Here is a 20,544-nt window from a genome sequence, read left to right as displayed (position 1 = left end):
CTCCCAGCTGCCAAGTCCCGGGGGTCCCCGTGCATATCCTTGGGGGACTATTTTCAGGAGAGTCTGATGCAGTGCATCATATTTTCATATTGTGTGTGTGTGTGTGTGTGTGTGTGTGTGTGTGTGTGTGTGCAAACACCCTGGTTTGGAACTTGCTAAGTAGGTTAGATTGTCTGGTCAGGGAGCCCCAAGGATCTGCCCAACTCAGAGATGGCACAGTAGAATTTTATTTTTTTTAATTTATGGAGACAGTGAAAACAGGTATGCCAGGGCCTCCTCACAGTGCAAATGAGTTCCATGTGCCTGTGCCACTTTGTGAGTCTGGCTTTACATGGGTACTGGGGAACTGAACCTTGGCTGTCAGGCTTTGCAAGCAAGCACCGAGCAGTCTCCCCAGCCCTAACTGAGGCTGATACGGCATTCTGGCCATTATTCACTGTGGCACCTCAGGACACGAGCTTCAAACTTGACTTTGATTCTCATCATAATAAATAAAATTCCATGAGGTAGGAGGATTGCGAGTTCAAGGTCAGTCTGAGGTATATAGTTAGTTGGAGACCATTCTGGGCTATATAATAACCTTATGAAGAGGAAGGAAGAAAGAAAGAGGAGAAGGAGGACAAGGAAGGGGAAGAAGAAGAGGAAGGAACAAAAGAAAAGGAAGAAGGAGAAAGAACAGAAGAGTCTCGTGGAGATGGAAAATGCTATTCCCAGAAGCCATAGGTTGTTATTAAAAGAACTTCAGTCCAGGGGTGGGATATCTTCCAGCAAGTTGTTAGCCAGCGAGCCCTCTGATGTCCCCCAAAACATTATAGGCTATAGCCATGGCTCTTGCTCGCCCACCATGACTAGAGGGTATGGTCCTATTGCTGAAGACTCCACATGCCTGGGCTGCAGGTCACTGAGAAACCAAGCTGGAGCTGAGCTGGAAGCCCCTCCCTCTCGACTGACTGTCATGATGCTGGAAAGAGCAGCCTGCTGGGGGAGAAAAGTCATCAACAGTCTTAACCAGCAGCAGACCCTGAAAGCTTTGTCACTGGACAGCCAGGCCAAGTGTGCCAACTGGTACAATGATGGCACGTTTGTTTGGAGGGAAACAACTGCTCTCTGATTGGATTTAAGGCCCACTCCACTGAAGGAAATTCCTGTCTGGTACTGAAAACCTTGTCAGAAGCGTATGGCAGCAGAGGTCATAAGCCCTGGCCAGGAAACTACTACCCTTGTCTGGCTAAATGGGGATATTATGCCCACCAAGCGGCCCTAAAACACTTACATTTATACCATATATACTAATGCCACTCTCACTTTGCGTTAGAGAAGCTTCTCTTTTCAGATGGCAGTGACCACTGGCACAACTCAAAACTCATCAAAGAGCTAAGAAGAAATGACACTGGAGTGTTCAGCACTGTTGCAGTCCAGTTCGCATTGCTGGTAGAAATCACCCAACCAAAAGCAGCTTCTGGGAAAAAGAGATTTATTCTGGCTTACAGGCCTGAGGGGAAGCTCCACGATGGCAGGGGGAAACGATGGCATGAGCAGAGGGTGGACATCACCCCCTGGCCAACATAAGGTGGGACACAGCAACAGGAGGGTGTGCCAAACACTGGCATGGGGAAACTGGCTATAAAGCCCTTAAGCCCGCCCCCAACAATACACTCCCTCCGGGAGGCATTAATTCCCAAATACCCATCAGCTGGGAAGCTAGCATTCACAACACCTAGGTTTATGGGGGACACCTGAATCAAACCACCACAAGCACTAAGTGACACATCTCTGTCACACCCACCAAGGCTGAGGCACCATCGCAGAAGAGGTGGCAGAAAGAGTGTAAGAGCCAGTGGAAGGGGAGAAATGGCAACGATACTGCCTTCCAGACACAGAGCGCCCTTGACACTCATGACGTCACGGCGGCTGACGCTACCTACACAAGAGTGGCGTAGTAGGGGAAACAGTGATGACATCAAGAAAGAAGAGACACTAGTTGGAAAGAAGAAGGGATTCAGTGGAGGGGGACTTGGAAGGGGAAAAGGTGGGAGGGAGATGATGATCATGGTATATTGTCTGTATTTACAGTTGTCAATAAAAAGTTTATAAAGAAAAGAAGAGTTGGCTTAGCAGTTAAGTGCTTGTCCATGAAGCCTAAGGACCCCGGTTCGAGGATCGATTCCCCAAGACCCATGTTAGCCAGATGCACAAGGGGGCGCACGCGTCTGAAGTTCGTTTGCAGTGTCTGGAAGCCCTGGCGCACCCATTCTCTCTCTTGCTGTCTGCCTCTTCCTCTCTCTCTCTCTCTGTCACTCTCAAATAAATATAAACAAAAATAAATAAAAGAAGAGAAAGAGATGGGGCTATATTTTCCATCTTGATAGAGTCTACTTCATATAATCACATACATGGAACAAAGAATTCACAAAACAATACTATTCCTACAGTATGTGACACTGGTAATATTTTCTACTGTAATTATTGTTTATTTTTTAAAATTATTTTGTATATTTTTACTTTTTTATTTGAGAGTGACAGAGAGAGAAAGAGGCAGAGAGAGAATGGGCGCAGCTAGGGCTTCCAGCCACTGCAAACCAACTCCAGACGTGTGCGCCCCCTTGTGCACCTGGCTAATGTGGGTCCTGGCGAATCGAGCCTGGAACCGGGTTCCTTAGGCTTCATAGGCAAGCGCTTAACCACTAAGCCATCTCTCCAGCCCTATTTTTTATTTTTTAAAAAATATTTATTTATTTATTTATTTGAGAGTCAGAAAGAAAGAGGCAGATAGAGAGAGAGAGAATGGGCACACTAGGGACTCTAGCCACTGCAAACAAACTCTGTATGTGTGAGACACCTTGTGCACCTGGCTTTACCTGGGTACTGAAGAATTGAACCTGGGTCCTTCGGCTTTGCCAGCAATCACCTTAACCAGGAAGCCGTCTCTCCAGCCCCGTGTAATTATCTGCCAGGCTACCAGTGAACACAACCCACGGCATGTGCTGTTCTTTCGTATTGACCCTTTCCACACACCGAGACAGTGATCTTCAGGGACGTAACTGTTTACAAAGGAGTATGGTTGATGCCTGGCACCCACGGGCACACAGCACCCTTGTGAAATGAGCCTGCTATGAATAAAGACTAACATTAGCATAAAGCATGGGATACTCTCTGTTCTTTTAACACAACTCCACACAAGGAATGCTTTCAAAACTGCATGTGTTGCCGGGCGTGGTGGCGCACGCCTTTAATCCCAGCACTTGGGAGGCAGAGGTGGGAGAATCACTGTGAGTTTGAGGCCAGCCTGGAACTACAGAGTGAGTTCCAGATCAGCCTTGGCTAGAGTAAGAAACTACCTTAAAAAAAAAAAAAAAAAGAAATTAAAGTTTAAAATGTGTGTGTGTGTGTATGTTGTCAGGCATAGTAGCACACACCTTTACTCCCAGCGCCGGGATTAAAGGTGTGCACTAAACCACCTAGTATTTTTTTCGTTTGTTTGTTTGTTTTCTTTTCTTTTCTTTGAGGAAAGTTCAGCAATTTTTAGGAAAGTCTACAGAAGCTGGTTTCTAGCTAATAGGAGGTCTCCACTAAACAGATGACAAGCCCACTCTAGATAGCAGGTTTCTTTTGGGCAGTTTGGAGCAGCTATCAATGTGTGGCTTTCCTCGGATAAATGTGAAAAGCCGCTATGAGTCCAGAGGAACAAATCGGACAGCCCTACCTTCCACAGACCCAGTCTGCCTCCTCCCCCTGGGCCTGCTCTGCCCACAATGCCCTTTCCCCTCTAAGCATGGCCTGCCTATACCTTGCCAGCAACAAAGCTATTTTTCCATCTTGCATCCTTCATACATGAGCGGGCTAACTCCTGAGTCCATAGGCAGAGCTCTAAAGTAATGAGTGACCCCATCGTTGCATAAAACCAAGCATCGTGTGCACACCAGTCAGATTAGCACTCAGGTTGCGCAGGCAGGAGCGTTGGGTCGGGTCAGAAGTTCAAGGCTAGCCTCGGCTACACAAAGCCCTGTCTCAAAAAACATAAAATATTAAAGATGCAATAGAGGGCTAGAGAGATGGCTTAGCTGTTGGGGCGCTTGCCTGCAAAGTCTAAGGACCCAGGTTCGACTCCCCAGTACCCACATAATCCAGATGCATATGTCACCTTGAACATGAACTGGATTTCATCATGGTGTTTTTCAAACACATTTTACTTATATTTTCCTTACCCTTCCATATTCCCCCATCTCCCTCCTCCCTTGTGCCCTCATGACACAGTAGTTGCCTTTCTTATTTCATACTACATGTTTCCTTTATATCCCACCTTTAAGGTAACCCAGGCCCAGAAAGACAAAAATCTCATTTTTCTCCCATTTACAGCTTCTCTTATAAAATGAACTGTGTAGGGAAACCGTCTACCACAGTGTAGCAATTCCCAGATTTGTCCACTAGGCGGCGGTATGGTGCTGAAGCATCCTGCTCAGAGTCAACGTTCACAGTGGTTCTGACAAGGATGCATTTCCCTCCCATCAGTTCCCAGTTGCAATTCCCAGTGCTTGTCCATCGGCGGTTCTTAGCTCACAATCAATGAAGTCATTTTGAACACACGTGTAGCTCGTGCCACTCTGTGTCCATGTCTGTCTGCCGTGACAGCCTTGGAAACTTCAACGATGAGAACGCATTGTTGTCAGTTGTGAATTGGATAGGAATCGTGGGGGAAGTAAAAGTAAAATTTCCCTACACTGATACACAGTTTTGACTTTCCTTGGGTGACTCTTAGCTTCATAATAATAATGGCAAAGGTGGGGAGATCACAAATGGTTAATGAAGATCTGTTAAATGCATCTAGCATTGGTTTTAACCTTCTTGCTAATTTATTTGCCTTTCTGGAAAATGGGAGGAGAAAGTCCATCTTTAAGGATTAACCAAGCCTGAATGTGACAATGGTCCCATGGCAGGTGAAGGCTCTGGCTCTTATGATTCTCTGGAGAGCCTGGTTGCCTAGCAGATTAAATCTTCGGTGCCTTTGTGACATCCTAGAGAGAGAGAAAAGTGAGACTCATGTCTTTCCTTTGATCCTGGGTAGCATGGGGCTCAAATTTCTAAGAGATGAAGCGGAGCCTGGTGATGGGCTTTCAGCAAGATACTGGTACTTGGTATTCGAGGCTCCGGTTCTCGGTACCGAGATTCAGAGCAGCGAACAAGGGTGGATGAGTTCATAGCCAGGATCACCATCCTGCTCTTCCTAAGGCCTTGCACGAAACGGAGGCTGAAACCCACTTGTGCTTTACAGATGTCCACACGGACCTGACGACAGACGGTCAGATTATGAGAAAACAACATGACAGGCTGTGATCCCCTAACTAGCGCCCCTTCCTGTTTGCTCTTTGAAGCCAGCAGGAAGGTGCGTGATTACAAACGCTCCTGACAGATGCGCCAACAGCCCAACACCACCCCGCTTGCTTACAAGGAGTGTCCGGGCGCTTCCCAAGCAGTATTTCTGTTCTGTCTAAAAAGCCGTTGTCTGAGAGCCAGCTGGGGGTCCTGACAGAAGCTGGTGCCCAGAAGGCTGGAGTTTCTTTCCCGCTCTGATCGGTTTGACCCTCCAGCTGCAAGTCCATTTCTGTTTCAATTTTCACTTTAATAGGTAATGTATTCACCTGGCTCCAAACCAGACATTTCAAGTGGTATACTTATCTACCAGTGCCACTGGTTAAATACTTAGCATTTTCATTTTATTGTTTTATAGTGTATTTGCATATTATGCATGTGTGTATAAGGATGCATGCATGTCATGGAGGGCATGTGGAGGTCAGGAGACCCTGAGATGGTGATGCTCTTCCTTACATTCTTTGAGACAGGGTCTCTTCTACCGAAAACAAATGCCAGTCTATATGTGGCCCTCGAGCTTCAGCGGCTCCACCTCCCATTGACATAGGTGCCCAAGAACCATAGACGCATGTGCCACTTTGTACCCAGCTTTATTTGGGTACTGGGGGATGGACCTGGGGTCAGCAGGCTTCACAAACAAGCTCTTTGAGCTGCCAAGCCCACCCCCAGCTCTGCCGCTGAGTGTTAAGAGTTATAACGCATTCCACACACCTGTCAGCTATCTGGTTCGCAGATCTTTTCTCCCACTTTTTAAGATTATCTTGCCATCCTTTTAGCGGGGAATTTCTCAGGATAGAGCCTTTCACTTCTGATGCAGTTATGGTTGTAAAACAAAATCCCATCATTCTTTGTAAAAATCATAGTTATCAGAAATTTTGGCCGGGCATGGTGGCACACGCCTTTAATCCCAGCACTCGGGAGGCAGAGGTAGGAGGACTGCCATGAGTTCGAGGCCACCCTGAGACTCCATAGTGAATTCCAGGTCAGCCTGAGCTAGAGTGAGACCCTACCTCAAAAAAACAAAAAGCAAAAAAAGAAAAAAAGAAAGAAAGAAATTTTGTCAGCAAACCCCAGACTCAGCAGGAGTCAGGAATAGCTTAAATGAGCTCCTTTCTTGGAGATATGTGAAATTATGGGCTGGGAGCAGACTCAGAGCAGCCCATTCAGCATGACTCTTAACTTCTTAAAGGACACTACTGACTACCAGACATAGCCTGTACCCCACACACCCTTAAGGCCTCTGCCTGCTCCACTTCCTTCCTCGCCCACATCATGCCTGAGAACGAGCCAGATTGGTCAGTTGTTCTGTATTTCCGTTTGGCTTGTTTCTCCCTTTCTAGCATCCCTGCCCTCGCCACTGCATCCCCAGTGAACAGGGTAGATTTTAATGATTTTAACCGTTGGCAGATCCCCAAGCATGTGGTGACTCAAAGTCCAATTCAGTTCATGTTTAACATGTCAAGCTCATACCCTCTTAAACATGCATACTAATTCCTTCTCCAAGAATGATGGCCCTTGGCCTTGGGTCCCGGCCAGTCTCCCGCCACCCCCTCAACTCGGCTCCCCGCAGGCACCTAGGCTCAGGGAAGAAGCATGAGTTTGGCTCCCCGGCACCCATGTAAAAATGCCAGGCATGGTCGTGCATGTCTATAATCTCTGGGCTGGGGATGCAGAGACAAGTCTAACTGAATTAGTGAGCCCTAGGCTCAGTGAGAGATCCCGCCTCAAGAAAATTAATTAACTAATTAATTAATTAATAAGGTGGAAAGCAACTGAGGATGACACCCAGGGTTGACCTCTGTCTCCACACACATGTGTTCATGTGCACAAAATCTCATCACACACACACACACACACACACACACACACACACACACGTGCGCGCGCGCGCGCGCCCCCCAGAGGAAGTTGCCTGCTGTAGAGTTTACTGTTAACCCATGAGACGTGAGGAGACCATGCTCAGAGGCTGAGACCCTCCGTGCCTGGGACCTGTCAGTGTGCAAGAAGTGGAGCCGTGTCACAGACACAGGCCACGCAGGTCCCATAGGGAGAGCACACACTCGGCACCTGGCCCGGGGAGCCCTCAGTCAGCACAGCCCTTACGTCACAGTGCTGTGGCTCCTAGTGAGACAGGAGTCACCAAAATTATCTTGAATGGGGCTGGAGAGATGCCTCAGTGGTTAAGGTATTTTCCTGCAAAGCCTAAGTACCCATGTTTAATTTCCAAGTACCCACGTAAGCCAAATGCGTATGGTGGCACATTTATCTGGAGTTACTTTCCAGTGGCTAGAGGCCTGGCACACCCATATTTTCTTCCCCGCCTCTCAAAAATAAATAAATAAAAATAAATTACCAGGAGTGGGCTAGAGAGCTGGCTCAGTGGTTAAGGCACTTACCTGCGAAGCCTAATAACCCAGGTTTGATTCCCCAGTGCCCACATAAAGACAGATGCACAAAGTGGCACATGCATCTGAAGTTCATTTGTAGTGGCTAAGGCCCTGAAGTGCCCATTCTGTTTACTTCTCTCTCCCTCCTTCTCTCTCTCTCTCTCTTTCTCTCTCTCTCTTTGCTTCTCTCAGCTTGCAAATAAAAAAAAAAAATTCTTTAGAACAAGAATTGTCTTTTTTCTGGTTGTGGTGGTACAGACCTTTAATCCCAGTGCTGAGGAAACAGAAGGTCGGGGCAGAGGCATTAAGGCAGGAACCTACTGGACATGTTCAAAGGACTTCAAGAAGACCACTGAGGGGCTGGAGAGATGGCTCAGCAGTTAAGGTGCTTGCCTATGAAGCCTGAGGATGCAGGTTTGATTTCCCAAGACCCATATAAGCCAGATACACAAGGTGGCACATGTGTCTGGAGTTCATTTGCAGTAGCTGGAGGCCCTGGTGCGCCCATCCCCCCTCTCTCTCTCTGTCTCTCTGTCTCTCTCTTTCTCCATCTCTTTCTCTCAAATAAATAAATAAAATTTAGAAAAAGACCATTGAGGCTCCAGCAAACCAACTTAGGGAAAAGGTAAAACACAAAAGGGTTGAAGACGAGACGGGAAAGGACTGAATGGGAGAGTTCTCCAAGCATAGGCAGGTCCTGTGACCACAAGGAGTGAGGAAGGCTGGGCAGGAAACTCCCAGTTAGGGAGAGCACTTGCCAGCTGAGTAACCTCGGATGCAATCTCTGGCTTCTCGGGCCCCGAATTCCTCCTTGGTAAAATGGTGTCCACAGTCTCCACAGAGATGGCGATAAGAGACCTGTGACGGCACCTGACCACAGGGAGACACTACGACCCGAGGACGCATTGTTAGGGAATTAAAGAGGAAGCGTGCAGACCAGGCCGAGAGCAGTGAGGGTGCGATTGGCCTGGCATTCCCCTCCAGCCCCCGGGCAAGCAGCCCCCGCTGCAGACAAGCACGTGGGGCCCGTGAGGGAGTGGGCATGTGCAAACCGCACGCACAAACTCTGTTAAAAAGTAAAGGATGGCATGTTCAGATCAACGCTGCTTATCCTAGATGTAAAAACCACAGATGCCGTCAGTGGCCCTCAATAAGGATACTGGACTAGGAATAATGCACCGCTGTACTATGGAATAAAGATGGCAGGAGACGTCAGAATGCCAGGGCCTGGCTTCTGGGCAAAGGCAAAGATAGAGGCCTCCACCCTCCCTCCGTGCCACACAGACAGCCCTGCCGCACTTGCGTGAGCTGTTGATTTGCCCACTCATCTCTCAAGCGTACAAATTTGCAGACTTACTAGGTGGGCGCACGTGTGCGTGTGGAACGTGGGGTGTGGGTGTGTGCTTGAGCTATGCATGTGTGTGCGCGCAGGTGCACATGTCTCATGCACATGCCGGGCTTCACTGCTGTGGGTTGTAGAAAATGGGGCAAAGCACCTGGTTAGATGGGGAGAGCACAGGGAAGAGACCCTTAGCTCCTCACGCCATTTTTCAGCAGATTTGGGAGAAAGTTTTTTTTTTTTTTTTAATTTCATTTTATTTTGTGTTTGTTTTTCTGGAATGTGACATCTATTGCCATGTTTGTCACTCAGTGGCCCTGCACAGTGTCTCTCCAGCCAACTGCAAGTGCCCGAGTATGTTAGCAGGAGGGGGAGGGGAAGACTCCCATAAGCTCCCGATTGTTCGGCGTTGCCGTGGGCTGAAGAGGCACGGCTGGAATTACAGGGTGAGGGAGAGAGGGATGTGAAGCAAAAATATGGCTTTGACCATCCACGTCTGACAAGTTGCAACTGTGAAAACTCTGTCTCGCTCCCAGGACACAGTCGACAGCGAGGGAAGAGAAGACATCGAAACGCTGAGCTCCTTGGTCCCTGGGGACTCAGAGAAGCTGGGGCTGTCAAAGGAGGGTGCCCAGGAGACAGACCTAACCGAAAAGAACAATCCCATCATGAGCTTCTTCAAGACTCTAGTAAGTAGTGTCCTCTCTCTTGCTGCCAACTTGATTGCCCAAATGTTGTGAGAACGAGGCATAGCCGAATGCTGTGGTGCTGTGTGGATTATCAGCGTGGGGTAGCTGGGCCATGTAAAAGTACCTCCCGGGGCTGGAGAGATGGCTTAGCAGTTAAGGCGCTTGTCTGCAAAGCCAAAGAACCCAGGTTCAAGTCCCTAGTACTCACATGAAGCCAGATGAACAAGGTAGTGTGTGCAGCTGTTGTTCATTTGCAGTGGCTGGAGGTCCCTGTGTGCCCATTCTCTTATTTGCCTTTTCCTTCCTCCCTCTATCTCTCTTTCAAATAAATAAATAAAATATTTTTTAAGAAAAAAGTGCCTCCAAAAGGGATGTGTCCACCCACCTTTTGTTGGCAGAACCTAACGGTGCAGGCCAAGAAGGGCCAGACCTGTGGCCCATGACTTGTGTCATTATGGAATTTTATTGCACTTCATGTCTTAGGGTCATTAGTCATAAAAATTATTGGAAAATACTCCCTGAGTTCTCAGTCAACCTCGCAGAGTAACTTTGCCACTCCAGTGGCAAGGAAAACATTGTGCAAGTCACTTTCTATCTTGCTGCATCTGCATCTGCCACTTTAATTGGATGGCTACAGGAAAAGGCATCTTTCATCTCTGACCCCTCGGGGCAGAACCCATAGCCTGGCGCTGCTAGACAGCCAAGAAAGAGCTGAATGAATGAATGTATAATTAACCAGCCCCAAATGTGTTTGGGTTACATGCAAATATCAAGGCTGACTTCAAAGATAAAATAACAACAGTGTGTCTCAGATATCCTTGTTTGGAGTAATGGTCATGAAATTGAAGCAATGTCTGAGGCCTTCCAGCAGGCAATTCTGAATGTAATCAAGCTCTTGGTATATGTATATAATCTGATATGTTCCAGAATAAAATATTAACTTTATAAGCTTATTGCTAATGGTCCTTGGATCTCTACTGAGCCAAAAGTACTTCACATTCCTTACTTTTTTCAATCTGATGAGCTAGACAGCCCCAGTGTGTGATGTCTCTAGGAAATAAAAGACAGTGCTCTGATGAATTATGATTTCTAACATTTGGTTTTCTCAACTTCTAAGGTTTCACCTAACAAAGCTGAAACGAAAAAGGCCTCAGAAGCCGGGGTAGGTAGCTTGTGGGGTGCGCGCTTGTGTTTGTACCCAGGTGGGTTTAGATGTGGGTCTGGATGTCTCGTGACTGGCGATCGCATCTTACCTGTTTGTGTGACGTGGGTAGACACAAATGTAGGCTTAAAACACTGCTGCTGGAGTGTCCTGGAAACACTCCATTGAGACCAAGGACTTGTTGTCACGTGTGGTCACTCGTTCGTTCGTTTGTGTCAGTGCTGGGGATTGAACCCAGAGCCTCTCCCATGCCAGGCATGGAAGGGGACTACCTCCTACCTATAATCCCAGGCTTGGTTAATGGCATATGAATGGGAATTTTAGTGGAAAGCTTGAAACAAATGCCAATTCTGGTGAAATACTATTACAATGCTCCCCCCTTTTTTTGGCATGGAATAAGGACAGGTGACTAATGATCATGTCACCATCATAAGGTTTACTCTGTCATTGTGTTTAGAGAAGAAACCCAAAGAATATAGCTTAAAAATAGTTCCTTTAAAGTGGAAGGGAGCAGCTAGAGTTGTGAGTGTTTTTTTAAATGTGCTTTCATTTTCACATAATATGAAAGAAAGAAATCTCTAGTGTAGAAGCGATTTAGAAATTAAACAGTTGCCATGGGACACCTGCTTAATGAAGGCCAGGTGGAGGACTCCCATGGCGGCTGGAGGTTTTCAGTCTTTCAAGACATTCATCCATTTCCCCTCAAGATAAACTTGGGTTGAAACAAATGCTTTCTTAGACCCAATATTCCCTTCAATCTGACAAGACAGGTGAACTGGGGTGGGGCGTGCGTGACGTAAGTTTCACAGGAACCATGGCAGAGTTTTATGTGGCATTAGATGCATGTCTTTGTCCTTGTGTGAACAGGGGTTGGGACCAAATAAATGGCCTAGCCAGCCCCCTATACAATTGCTATTTCTATTTGCAGGAACAAAGTTATTTTTTAAACTCCTCTTATTTTATTCCCGAAAGTCTGTGTTTGAATTCCAGTTCTGGGACTTGGGAGGTTCTGGTATGGTACTGCGACCCTAGTTTATCTAAGCTTCTACATGCTTCTAAGCTGGTTACGATAGAAACCATCTTTCCAGACCCCGGGGTCAAGGAAAGGTACTGCGATGCCTGGCAAGCTGTAAGGCTCCGTAGACAAACCCTTCCTCTAGTCACACAGTACACTGATTGTTTCCTCTGGAACTTTCTTCTCCCGTTGAAAAATTTCCAAGGCATCTGCGTGCATTTTATCATTAAAATCATTAATTTGCTACAAGGCAGCCGAGGTCACAGTCAGTGAATGGGTGAGTTAAAATGTTTCCCCCTTAGTTCTGGGCTCTGCGTGTCTTGAGGCTCCACAGTCAGCACAATAGGCTGTGAACAGTAGGGCGTGTGGGTGTGCTGGTGGCCTTCCAAGGGACCTGATGCAGTCTGTTTAGCTGGTTGTGCAGCAAGGCCCTTCTATAAGCAGAAGTGACCCCCTCTGAGCACATCACAGTGATAAAAATGTCACTATCCTGCCCAGGGGACTGAGGAGTCCTTGGGGACCTGGATTCTAGATGAAAGTTGTTGACTATAAGTTTGTTTATGACACCCTGGATATCCCTCCTTCCTTCTATCCCTTGCTTTTTGGGTATTTTTTTCTACTGGAGTTCTTTTTTCTTTTTGAAGTGGGGTCTCACTCTATCCCAGGCTCACCTGGAATTCACCATGGAGCCTCAGGATGGCCTCGAACTCACAGCAATCCTCCTACCTCTGCCTCCCGAGTGCTGGGATTAAAGGCATGCCCCACCACGCCCAGCTTCTACTGGAGTTCTTAAAGTATTTTTGAAAGTCTCTATCTGTGTCTCATTTGGTCATACGTGATTTTTAGCACACCACATGCCTCATGCAAAATGCCACACCGTTTGAAAGTTGAGTGACCCATTTTCGGCAGTTGTATTTGGGTGACTGGTTCTGAGGTCCTTCCCTGTTGACTCCGTGAACTGGTCTACACTGGAATTCTTCCTTTGGAGGGGAAATCTGCCCACCTGGAGTCAGCTAAGATGTTTGTGGGGGATGCTGCTTCATGTGTGTTCAAATGCTGACTCAAAGGACGTTTGTTTGAGGACAAAAGCCACTTGGTAACAGTATTTTATCAAGAAAACTAAATCAGGACACAAAAATGCATCTCTTGTCAGTAGGAACTATTTTATTTCCCTATGTGACAATAGGATTTGCTTTTTTTTTTGGTTGTTCAAGGTAGGGTCTCACTGTAGCCCAGGCTGACCTAGAATTCACTATGTCGTCTGCAGGTGGCCTCGAATTCCTCCTACCTCTGCCTTGGATTCAAGGCTTGTGCCACCAGGCCTGGCTGCATTTGCATTTTTAAGGCTATTGTGGGGATTGTCATTTTATCCCTTTTGGTTTTGGTTCTGTCTTCATTTGGATGTTTTAAGTCATGTCAAAAGTTTAAGTGTCCATCTTAAACAAACAGATGTGGGAGAGGTTGTTTTGGATTGTTCAGTGGGAGTTGGAGGGGGGTTCTAAAATGTGTTAATATCATTCATTTAATAGTATGACCCTGTTGAAAATCACTGCGAAACTAAAATTTGCTGTGAATGTTGTCACAAATCACCTTTGAGAATTTAAAAGGATGAATAGTCTCCTGGAATCTTGTAGTTGGGAGATAGGAACAGTATACCAGTAATCAATTCTCACAGTAATGAAATGCACTTTAAAACAAAGGGAAAAAAAAACAAACGCTTGTGTAAAAACAAAGTTCTAAGTTGTGACCACTGTTATCCAAAAGGCATCTAAAGCGGACAGTGTCTGTGATGGACCAGCTGGTCAGAAGATGGCCGAGGTGCCCACTAAAGGCAAGAAAAAGCACGTGGACAGCCCCAGGATAGGACTCGCCTTTAGAAAGATGTTTAGGCGTAAGGTCTGTATCTCCTTGCTGTGGGAAGAAAAAGAGGACCCTGGTCTGCCTTCAGACGCCATGCTCTGTCCCCGCCCAAGCCTTGGGAGGCTGTGACCATAAAGGGGTGATTAAACATGGTGACCCCAACTTCAGGCACTGAAGGCCCCACAGTTACGAACAACTCCGACCGGTTTCTTCTGAGTGTAGACCAGGATCCTGAAATTCTTCTTACCTGGTGTTTCCCAAGCGTTGGTTGTTGGCACACCACCCTCATCACTTTTGTTAAATATACTATTAATTACTTTGTCAAACTACTGAAATTAACTATTTTCTGTTTAAATGTACCTTTAAAAGAAACTTTACAGTCAATCATATGTGGCAACCCAGAATCATTTTTCATAAGAAAAGCAAACATTCTCATGACCTCCATCGTGCTGAGCTCTGAATCCCGAGCTCCTCTGGCTTTGTACATAAAGCAATTGCCCAGAGGCAGAGAATAGAGAATATTAAAGCCACCTCAACCCCACATTGACCATTTTGCCAAGAATGTGGTTAGACAAGTGATGGAGAGTTAGAAAACTCTTCTCACTTTTTGAATTTTATTTCATATCGTATTTCCAAAAGTCACCTCTGGTCAATGGTGGTATGCTGCCTACCCTTTGGGAGATGCACTTCTAACCTCAAGATAACAATTTTATGTTTCTGTGGTCTATTCCACCCATCCCCACTGTTGACTAAGCTTATACTAAACCCACCAAGGAGCCCAGCTTTATACCAGTCACATTGCCATGTTGTGTGTAAGTTAGAACAACGTGAGGTCAGCTTTGGAGACTCTTTCCACTTGCAAGCAGATCCCAGTGAGAACACACCTGTCTGATACCATCAGTTCAGAGGATTTCTTCTGTCTCTCTCTCTCTCAAATAAATAAATCAATGCTTAAAAATTAGTTTTAAAAAGAATGCAGGGCTGGAGAGAAGGCTTAGCAGTTAAGGCACTTGCCTGCAAAGCCAAAGGACCCAGGTTCGATTCCCCAGCACCCACATAAGCCAGATGCACAAGGTGCTGCATGTGTCTAGAGTTCATTTACAGTAGCTGAAGGCACTGGTGTGCACATTCTCTCTCTCTCTCTCTCTCTCTCTCTCTCTCTCTCTCTCTCTCACTCTCACTCTGCCTATTTCTCTCTTTCTCTCTCAAATAAATAAACTAAAGAAATAAAAACTTCAAAAAGAAAGTTTTAAAAAAATAAAAAAGAACGCAAGCTGGGCATGGTGGCGCACGTCTTTAATCCCAGCACTTGGGAGGCAGAGGCAGTTGGATCGCTGTGAGTTTGAGGCCACCCTGAGACTACATAGTGAGTTCCATGTCAGCCTGGACTACAGTGAGACCCTACCTCGAAAAACCAAAAAAATGAATGCAATAAAAAGGGCTAGAGAGATGGTATAGCAGTAAGGTGCTTGCCTGTGAAGCCCAAGGACCCAGGTTCAACTCCCAAGGACCCACGTAAGACAGATGCACAAGGTGGCACATGTGTCTGGAGTTCATTTGCAGTGGATGGAGGCCCTGGCACACCCATTTTCTCTATATATCTGTATTTTCCTCTCTCTTTGTCTCTCAAGTAAATCAATCAATGAAATCTTTTTTTCTTTTTAAGAGGAGGAAAGGGTGATTCCCTGTGTGGAGCTCCCCTCTTGCTACTGCTTGGGTAGAGCTCTGCATTCCTTCCTTCTCTTAAACTCCAGGCTTCCTCATTTCTGAGAAACCAGCCCTGCCTCTTGGGCATGAGCTCTGTCTTCCTTCCTTCTCTTGAATTCTATCTACAATCCAACAAAACTTGCAAACTTTACTTTAAAAATGATGAAAGTTAAAATTAGTAAATGCTGTTGTTATTAGCAAAAGGCTGTTATAATTATTAAGAACTGCAGCTTTCCCTTACTGAACCAAATGTTTTTTCGTGGGTTAACGACATGTGATGCCACCAAATCGAACTTTGTGGTGTCTTTAGTGGCAGCATGGGCACGTCGGCCGAGCTTCACTCTTCACCCCCCGAAGGTTTGAGCAGCACCACTCAGTAAAGCCGCTGAAGGTCTTGTTAGCAGCCAGCCCTCGGTGGTTCTGCCACACTCTGCTAAGACATTTACTAGCTCTTGCTAACGCCGCTTATGTCCCACACCCAGAGCTCAAAACAACGGAACGACTTATTAAGAGGGGAAGGTCCTTTGCATGCAGTCTCCAAGTACATTGGAATTACTTGAGTACGGTTGCCAGGTAGCATTCGGAGTGCCCCTTTAATTCAAATTTCAGATATACAAGAAAGAACTTTTGAAATATTTTTATTTATTCATTCATTTATTTGCAAGCAGAGAGAGAGAGAGAGAGAGAGGAGAGAGAGAGAATGGGGGCACCAGGGCCTCCAGACACTGCCAACAGACTCCAGATGCACGCACCATCCTGTGCACCTGGCTTTATGTGGGTACTGAGGAATCGAACTCAGGTCACTAGGCTTTGCAGACAAGTACCTTAACCACTGAGTCATCTTTCCAGCCCAGAAATAACTTTATGTCATAATAAAATTCATTATTTTGTACAATAACTTAAAAATATGAATAAAAGAAATATTTTTTGTAAATATTAGTACATTCCATACAATATTTGGGACATACTTAACACTGCATCTGAAATTCACATTTAATAGGCAAGCTCATTTCATTTGCTAAGGCTGCTGGCCCCTTGAACCTGCCTCTGAAAACACGACTAGACTTTTCACAGTCTGTTAAAGAATTCAAACAAAGGATATTAAATTAGCTGGCAGAATACCATTTGGGGGATTTCTTTGGGAAGTAAGAAAGGGGTGGGCAGGGAATGAAACAAAAGAGGGCTCTCTGCTGGGACCAATGCCAGGAAGGAAGGGGTGGGTGGATGGAAATGGGCCCTGGCAGGATCCAGTGTTTCTGTGTGTGTGTGTGTGTGTGTGTGTGTGTGTGTGTGTGTGTGTGTGTGTGTGTCTCCTTTTCTGTCTCTCTGTATATTAAATTGGTTTCGTCAGTTAGTTAGTTAGTTATTAAATTAGTTAGTCAGTTACGGGGCCTAGTGGAAACTAGAAATAACAAAGTTTTAACAGCGATCAAGATTCCACTCCCCTCACTTACATGTAACGGCTGGAAGTCCAGCAGGGTTACCTCCTCAACAGCCACACAAATGCATTACAGTAACGTTACATTCCTGTCAACATAATACAGGCATTCCCCTGTAATACTTTCCATGGGTGTCTGTGTTTCTCCCAATGCAAAGAAGGGAGAACAGGTCATTTCTAACCCATACAGAGCTGCCTCTCCATCGGGATGCCCCCACCAAAAGCCTTTGAGGTATTTGCCACCCAACCACCTTTCTCTCAGAGGAGTTTTAACCCAAACATTACACTGTGTACCTGCTCATGTTTCGTGATGCTTTTGGTAGCCACATCTCAAGGTCAGCCCTGTTCTCACCACCTCAGAGGTGAGCACACACCTCTCGGGCTCGGGCAGGACAGGTGCCTGGCCGAACCAAACAAAGCTCTTTCTTCCATGGAGACAGAGATGGCAAGTTTCCAGGCTCCTGGGTTCTTGGTCTAAAACAAACCCCAAGACTGAGGAGGTGGGTTAGTTAATAAACTGCTTGTCATACAAGAAAAAAACCCAAAAACCCTGACTTTTGATCCCCAGTACCCACATTTCTTTGGTAGGGTCTCACTCTGGTCTACGCTGACCTGGAATTAACTATGTACTGTCAGGGTGACCTCGAACTCATGGTGATCCTCCTACCTCTGCCTCCCGACTGCTGGGATTAAAGGTGTGCGCCACCACACCCAGCAACATTTCTATTTTTTTTTCAAGAGTTTTAAAAATCATTTTTACTTATTTATTCATTTGAGAGAGAGAGAGAGAGAGAGAGAGAGAGAGAGAGAGAGACGAGTGAGAAAGGGGCATAAAGAACGGGCACACGAGGGCCTTTAGCCACTGCAAATGCACTCCAGACGCATGCGCCCCCTTGGGCTCACATGCCACATTGTGCACGTGCGGCACTGCATCTGGCTCACGTGGGACCTGGAGGTTCGAACCTGAGTTCTCAGGCTTCGTAGGCAGCGAGCGCCTTAACCACCAAGCCATCTCCCTGGCCCTATTTTTTTTTTCAAGATTTTTAATTAAAAAAATATTTATTTATGTGCAAACACAGAGAGAAAGACAGAGAGGGATAGGGACAGAGGGAGAGAGGATGGGCACAACAGGCCTCTTGCAGCAGCAAACACACTCCAGAGACATGCACCACTTGGCATTACAAGGGTACAGGGGAGTCGAATCCAGGCTGTCAGGCTTTGCAAGCAAGTGCCTTAACCGCTGAGCCATCTCTCCAGTCCACAGTTTTAAAAGTCAGGCAGGATGGTAGGTGCATGGGATCCCAGTGCTGGGGTACAGAAACAGGAGGATTCCTAAGCTTGCCGGCCAGCTCCTCTAACCAAATCAGGTTAAGCAAGAGACTTTGTCTCAAAAAAATACGGCCAAGAGCAACTCAGGAAGATACCATGTCGGCCCCTGGCCTCCGTGCACACGCACACCCAGGTGCGCCTACACACATGCAAACGTGCCTACACATGTGCAAAATTAATTCATTAAAAAGAAAGTAAGGCCGGGCGTGGTGGCGCTCGCCTTTAATCCCAACTCTCGGGAGGCAGAGGTAGAAGGATCACTGTGAGTTTGAGGCCATCCTGAGACTACAGAGTGAATTTCAGGCCATCCTGGGCTAGAGTGAGACCCTACCTCGAAAAACAGAAAAAGAAAGAAAGTAAAAATGTGGGCTGGGGAGATGACTCTGTAGTTAAGAGGACTGCTCTGCAAGCATGAGGACCCGAGAGAGGACCATGAGGCCCGAGCTCAATCCCCAGCACCCAGAAAACCAGGCACAATGGCACATGCCTATAGCCCCAGTCCTGAAGGAGGCAGAGGCAGGAGAACCCCTGGGGTTCACTGGTCAACTAGTCTGACCAGAAACAGCAGCTTCAGGTTTCAGTGCGAGACTCCATCTCAAGGAACTGAAGCGGGAGAGCAGTAAAGAAGGACACTTGATGCTCTCCCCTGTCTGCACACACACCGCATGCACACATGATGATGATGATGATGATGATGATGATGATGATGATAGTGAAATAGAAATGGCCCCCAGAGCACTTGAGGCCTCTCCCTGGTACACAGGAAGATTGATGCTGGGAAGCTGGCTAAGCCTGGCCATGCAGTGCTCTGTCTACATCCCTGCAGGTCCTGGTATGTTTGCCCACAGGCCCTCTTGGCCAAGGGCCTTGGAGCACTGGGCCCTATGCATGGGGTCCCTCCCACCTTCCCTGGTTAATTTCTAGCCACGCTCAAAAGAGCCCTGCCTGTCTCACGCGGCTGACTGTCGTGCGTGGATGTGAGTCTCTGATTTAGGCGTTTGGGTTTTGCCCTGTAGCGCTAAATCCTCCCCTGCCTCACTGGAATGTAGCGCAGCTGAATTCCCGCATGGATGTACGTATTTACGTATGATTTGGTGTCATTCTCTCCTTGAGAACATGTGACCCAAGCACTCAGCTCAGATCACAGCTCATGGAAAACACTCAGCACAATTTTATGAAAGCAAAATTCATGAAAAGAGGGCGAGCTAGTTCACCGAGAGAGGAAGGTATCTTTCCTCTAACCAGCCCCCTTGAATCTAATCACTTCTCGTGAATAAAATAGTTCCTGGTGTCGTGGCCCTTAGACATGCTCTTCACACAACAGCCTTGTGCGCCGGACCCCTGCAGTGCACGGCAGGCGACGTGGAGCATCGTGTCAGCTCCAGAGCTCTCTCTGCAGTTTGCACACTTTGGAAGGCAACCGGGTTTATCCCAGTGCTGGCCTTCTCCCTGTGTGATCCCGTATCATGGGACATCCACCATGTATGGAATCGTGATGTGATCTTGGAATCCGTTCAGTAATGCGCTCCCTCCTCCACCAAACTCTCATGTCCACCATAAGACAGCTGTCCCCGCTTTCTGAGGGGCCATGTGCCATGTGTAAGAGCCCCCCCTACCCCCAGGGGCCAGACCCAGGAGTGAGGCCATGTGATGCTCCCTGTTTAGTGGTGAACAGAGCATGGCCCTCAGTTGCCTCCTGTGAAAATTCAAACCAGCGGGATGTGATGTGTGATGGTACTTACTTCCAATCCCAGCACTCTGGAGACTGAGGCAGGAGAATGGCCAGTTCTAAGCCACCTGGGGCTTCATAGAAAGACCTTGTCTCAAAATAAAATACAATAAAAAGTTTTTCTAGCACCAAAAAAAAAAAAAAATACTGACATTTTTCTGAATTTGTCTATACCTCATTTTCACGGACAGATATTTTTCTTTACTTTTGTTTCATTCTGTTTTATTGTTTTTGCTTTTCTGTGTGCGTGCATGCCTGTGTGTGTGTCCTGTGTGCATAGGTGCAGATGTGTACAGCTGGACGTGCACATGTGTACATGAGCACCTGGAGGCCAGAGAGCAGAGAGGAAGGCGTCCGCCTCTTTGTGAGATGGCCTCTCATGGGCCTGGAGTTCACCAGTTGAACTAGACTTGTTGGCCAGAGGGATCCAGAGACCCACTAATCTCGGCCCTCACAACGCTGGGATTCCGACATGCCATGACAGCCAGTACTTTATGTGGGTACCGGAAGTCCAACTCAAGT

General features: G+C 46.8%; 1 protein-coding gene across 2 annotated transcripts in view; it reads left to right on the top strand.

Moving 5' to 3' along the window:
- Bcas1 (brain enriched myelin associated protein 1) overlaps nt 1–20,544 on the top strand; it is an 86,426-nt gene that overhangs the window by 28,055 nt on the left and 37,827 nt on the right. The window contains exons 6-8 of one of the 2 annotated variants that reach the window (XM_004663794.2): nt 9,630–9,782; nt 10,900–10,944; nt 13,724–13,855. In XM_004663794.2, the coding sequence (XP_004663851.2) occupies nt 9,630–9,782; nt 10,900–10,944; nt 13,724–13,855 (330 nt within the window). The remainder of the gene's footprint in view (nt 1–9,629; nt 9,783–10,899; nt 10,945–13,723; nt 13,856–20,544) is intronic. The other variant, XM_045156906.1, reaches the window with a different exon arrangement.

This window comes from Jaculus jaculus, chromosome 8 (assembly GCF_020740685.1).
Source record: "Jaculus jaculus isolate mJacJac1 chromosome 8, mJacJac1.mat.Y.cur, whole genome shotgun sequence".
Lineage (NCBI taxonomy): Eukaryota > Metazoa > Chordata > Mammalia > Rodentia > Dipodidae > Jaculus > Jaculus jaculus.
Note: the sequence above shows the minus strand (reverse complement) of the source record. Positions and strands in the feature narration are given on the sequence as shown.